This window comes from Hippoglossus hippoglossus, chromosome 11, assembly GCF_009819705.1.
Source record: "Hippoglossus hippoglossus isolate fHipHip1 chromosome 11, fHipHip1.pri, whole genome shotgun sequence".
Taxonomy (NCBI): Eukaryota; Metazoa; Chordata; class Actinopteri; order Pleuronectiformes; family Pleuronectidae; genus Hippoglossus; species Hippoglossus hippoglossus.
The window spans coordinates 12,975,287-12,979,639 of NC_047161.1; the positions used below are offsets into that span (position 1 = coordinate 12,975,287).

General features: G+C 44.6%; 1 protein-coding gene across 1 annotated transcript; it reads right to left on the minus strand.

Moving 5' to 3' along the window:
* Window positions 1-622: 622 nt before the first annotated feature.
* On the minus strand, window positions 623-3,596 carry hoxa11a (homeobox A11a). The gene is made up of 2 exons (XM_034600489.1): window positions 2,878-3,596; window positions 623-2,051 (listed from the first exon to the last, which is right to left on the minus strand). The coding sequence occupies exons 1-2, from the start codon at window positions 3,539-3,541 to the stop codon at window positions 1,819-1,821; spliced, it is 897 nt and encodes a 298-aa protein (XP_034456380.1). The 5' UTR covers window positions 3,542-3,596; the 3' UTR covers window positions 623-1,818.
* Window positions 3,597-4,353: the final 757 nt, after the last annotated feature.

The following is a 4,353-nucleotide window of genomic DNA, read 5'->3' on the forward strand; positions in this document are numbered from 1 at the left end:
TAAATGTAGCTGGTGCAAGGCTGAATGTTTGGCCACAATTAATGTTATGGAGATGGATAACGTGTGGACGCATGAGTTATCCACATTGGCTGAATGACAAAGATTTCCTGTAGTTGCAAAATACTGTAACATAGCTCAAAAATAATTGGAAAATGTAGCAGCACAAGAAGACAGCAGGGGAGTAATTATATCTCTTGTCGATTTCTGTTTATCTACATTTTTTAAACACCAGATTTCCACCGTTACGCATTTAAGATTGTGTAGAAATCATTGCTCAACGAGAAACGGCAACTTTTATTTTTTAATTAGTTCCTTTATTCACTTTTTCCATAAAAATAAATATAAACACATGTTTAATTTGCATGAGGTAGTGCGTGCGTGCGCCTCGAAGGAAGCACTACATGTGAACGCTCATATATGCTGCACATTCGGTTCGTAATAGTTTCCTCTGACACGTAAATGTGACAAATTCTGCTGCGAGTCTGTGTTAATTTGGCGTGCGTAAAAAACGAAATGAGAAAAATGTACAATGTGCGTTTTATTTTTCTTGACCATGACGTATATCTATTTCGAAAAAAAGGCAAACAACACGCAGGAGTTATACTTATTTTTTAATAATGATTTCATTGGTTGTTTTTATTTGGAAATAGAGTATAATACACAAGAGTTTTTGGGCATACCAAGCAGTTGATTCAATGCGATGACCCTGACAAGCTTTGCCCTGACAGCACACTTTAAAACGCAGATTTTTGTTTTTCTTTAAACCTTGATCAAGCTGCAAGTACCAAAGGATCAGGAGTCGTGAAAAAAATATTCTGTTATGCGCATCAGGTCCAGACCGAAGAGGCCCGCTGCATATAGGCTGTATACCTGTGTGAATGTGTTGGGCGTGTACCTCAGTGCAACTCCACACGGATCCAGTGGACAAGCTTATCTCTCTGGTTTTGGCCTGCATTATCAATACTCGCCTGATAGTCTCAAACAAAAAAAATTCAAAAAAAAGGGACAAATATGGATTTGGGTCTTGAAAGATACTCAAAAAATATAAATATTCAGCCTTCGCTCTGCAGGTTCAAGGGAAAGATGACAAAAAGCTTGTTTTGAGGTCAGCCCAGACTCAACACCAATCCCCACAGCCTGCCTGTAATAATGGACTTTTCTTTTCAAGCCGTGGCATTGAAACGAGATAGTAAACGAGTGGCTACAAAATAAATAAGCAGACAAAACAGAAACACATTACATTCTCATCCGTTCGGACTCATTATTTGGTCACACCAATATAGATTCAGTTATTAAAGTCACATGTTCGCCATCATCCCAGAAAACCCCAGCAGTTTTCTGATTTTTAAAACAGGAGGAATAAAATGGTAAAATAAATCTTTTGATTACAAAATACACTGGAGCAGTCAATTAGACTGCTGGGACTCTGTTTGTCCGCGTGAAAGGGAAATATAAGAAGGCGAGTGAGAGTCACAATAACGATAACATCGGGCCTTCGCACGCACAGTCTTGGCGAGGACAATAATCCGTTTCTACATTTCTCCCAAAATCAGAGTCGCTATTAAGTCCACAAACTTAATTCATGCTCACTCTTTAGGTTACTCAGATCACAGGAGACTGTTGTCCTCGAACTTGAAATTAACCATTGAGCACGGCTGCTGCTGCTGCTGCTGCTGCTGCTCCTGCTGGAGCGGCCATTGTGGTACACAATGTACACAGGGAGAGAGTCACAGCCCCGGAGAGTCAGTCTGTAAACGCAGTGAGTCCCCACAGCAGAGGACTGTTCGAGCCTGGGGGACGGGATGCTGTGTTTGGCCCCTAAAGCAGAGGGTTGGACGTGTAATACTGTAATCTATCTCTGTTCAGTTTCTTCTCCTTCATGCGGCGATTCTGGAACCAGATTTTCACTTGTCGGTCGGTGAGGTTGAGCATCCGAGACAGTTGCAGGCGCTTCTCCTTGTTTATGTACACACTGAAGAAGAATTCTCGTTCAAGTTCTCGGATCTGATATTTGGAGTAAGGGCACCTCTTCTTGCGGGTCCTCTGTCCATCTGGAAAACAGACACACAAAATGTAGAGTTTATAGAAAATATTAACATTTCATGGAAGGCATGACCATGTTACAAAAAGATTTACACGTCCTGGATGTTACCCAGATTACGCACGGGCGGATTTCCTCTACATAAAGCATTAATAACATATTTCCTATTTCACCATTTCAAGTGTCATATATACTGATATTATATTACACTGGAAAGATTACCAAACCATTCGCAGCTGGTTCACTAGACAATACATTTGGGCTTTGACCTTTTCAAGCGAATGGAAACAACAAGCTCACTTTCAAATCCAAGCAATTGGCTTCAGGAAAAAGGGGAACGTGTTGCAATAAACAGTTTATATGGAAATGTACATATTGGTTTATATAGAAGACACAGGGGAGTTAATGTGCAAGTGGGAACCCACACACACACTCCATGATAGGTTCAGCACGAGAGCTCATGTGTGCTAAACCTTAAACTAGAGCCACCACCCTCATTACATGCAAATGGCCATTTAACGCCAAGAAAGCGTGAAACAACCAAGTTTATAATACATGGAATTGAAGCAGGTCTCTATAGGAATTCCCATTCATATCTGGGTGCTTTTTGGGGACGTCCAGGCTACAGAAAAATCACTGCCCTGTTGTCTTTCACGGCCAATTTCAATTCCAAACACGTGATCCTGCAGTTTATAACAAAGTTTTGTTGGGGGTGGGGGGTCTACAGGCCCTCTATAAACCTTATATGCTTATAAAACAGCATATAAAAATGTTAACAGCAGCGCGCAAGATTGCAAACTTTCTCTCATAACCTAGGCGCTGACTTTAATACGTACTGCTGCTGCTGGATTTCTCCTCATTGTTGCCGGAAGATAACTCCGGGCTGCTCGTCTCCTCCCGGGGCTCCTTCGCTTCGTCGTCCCGGCACGAAGGCGCGTCTTCCGGCGCGGAGCTGGGCTGCTTGGTCGCAGTTTTGTCCCCTGAGTAGCCGTTCGTGGAGGAGCTCTCCGACGCGTTCCCATACGCCGTCTCGTAAAACTGATCGAAGACTTGTGGCAGCACGCCATTCCTGCCCACGTTCCCGTAGAAATTGGAGGCGGCGGACCCGGCGCTCGTGTGGTGGTGGTGGTGGTGGTACGCGGCGGCAGCAGCGGCGGCTGCGGGGCTGTTTTTACCGAACATATCCCCCACGACGGCGGATTGCGCCGACAGACAGTCCCGGTGCACCATGTCCTCTGCGCTGGGGTAGCACTGGGGCAAGTTCCCCCGGTGCGACCATTTACCGGACGGGTCAATGGCTGCATAGTCCCTGAATGTCACCTCTCTGACGGGTTGGACCTGCGGCAGGTTAGAGGAGTAAGAGTATGTCATGGGGCGGGTGGACTGGGTCTGGGACAAAAATGAGGGAAGACCGGAGAAATCAGCCCCCGACACATAATAAGTGCAACTGGGCAAATACATGTTCGATCCGACGGGGACCCGCTCGTCAAAATCCATCATCGTAGTTCACCCTCCACTATAACTCTATGTTGAGGTTTGATTCCTCTATAGCCGCCCTGAACATGGCTCTGAAGCGCCGTGCCTCTTGCCTCTTTGAAGCAGGTTCGCTAAACAGAAATTTGGAGACGTAGGCTGACGTGGAGAGCCATCTCCATCCACTCCACGGAGGAGGAGGTCACGTGACCACGCGGCAGAAATTGACAGATTTTCAGGCTGTGGGTGTGTGTGTATGTATGTGTGTGTGTGTGTGTATGTGTGGGTGTGTGTGTGTGTGTCTACGCACGCGCGCGCCTGCCTGTCTGTGTGTGCGTATGCGCAAGAAAGTAAGAGGCATGACTGCTGTGTGTCCTAAAGCTTGACATTGGTGGTTCATCGCCATGTCGGCTTAAAACCGAATTCCTTCACACGCAACGAAGTCGATGGAAGACATTACTATATGTGGATGTTGGCAGATAAAAATAGAGAGGAGGGATTTCAATCGAAGCTTTAGTCAAAGTATCAATAAGAATTTTCCAGATGCTCCTTCTCTCAGATTGTCCTTGAAAAAATATTCGTGCGCATTTTAGGCTTTTTACTTGTTTGGAAGTTATTTGTGCAGTGCATTAAAGCTTTAAAAAATCTGAATTCTAACTACTCTGCAATGACATGAGCTAAACAAACATTAACTGAGTACAAATAACAAAGCTCTAAACTGGAGGAAGGCAACAACCACCTTGTCTCCAAAGTCCCCTTTTAGAAATGTCTTAGTCCTCATCATTTAGAGGTTTTACAACATGGCACACCAAGATAACCAAATGCCCAGTGAGCATTTG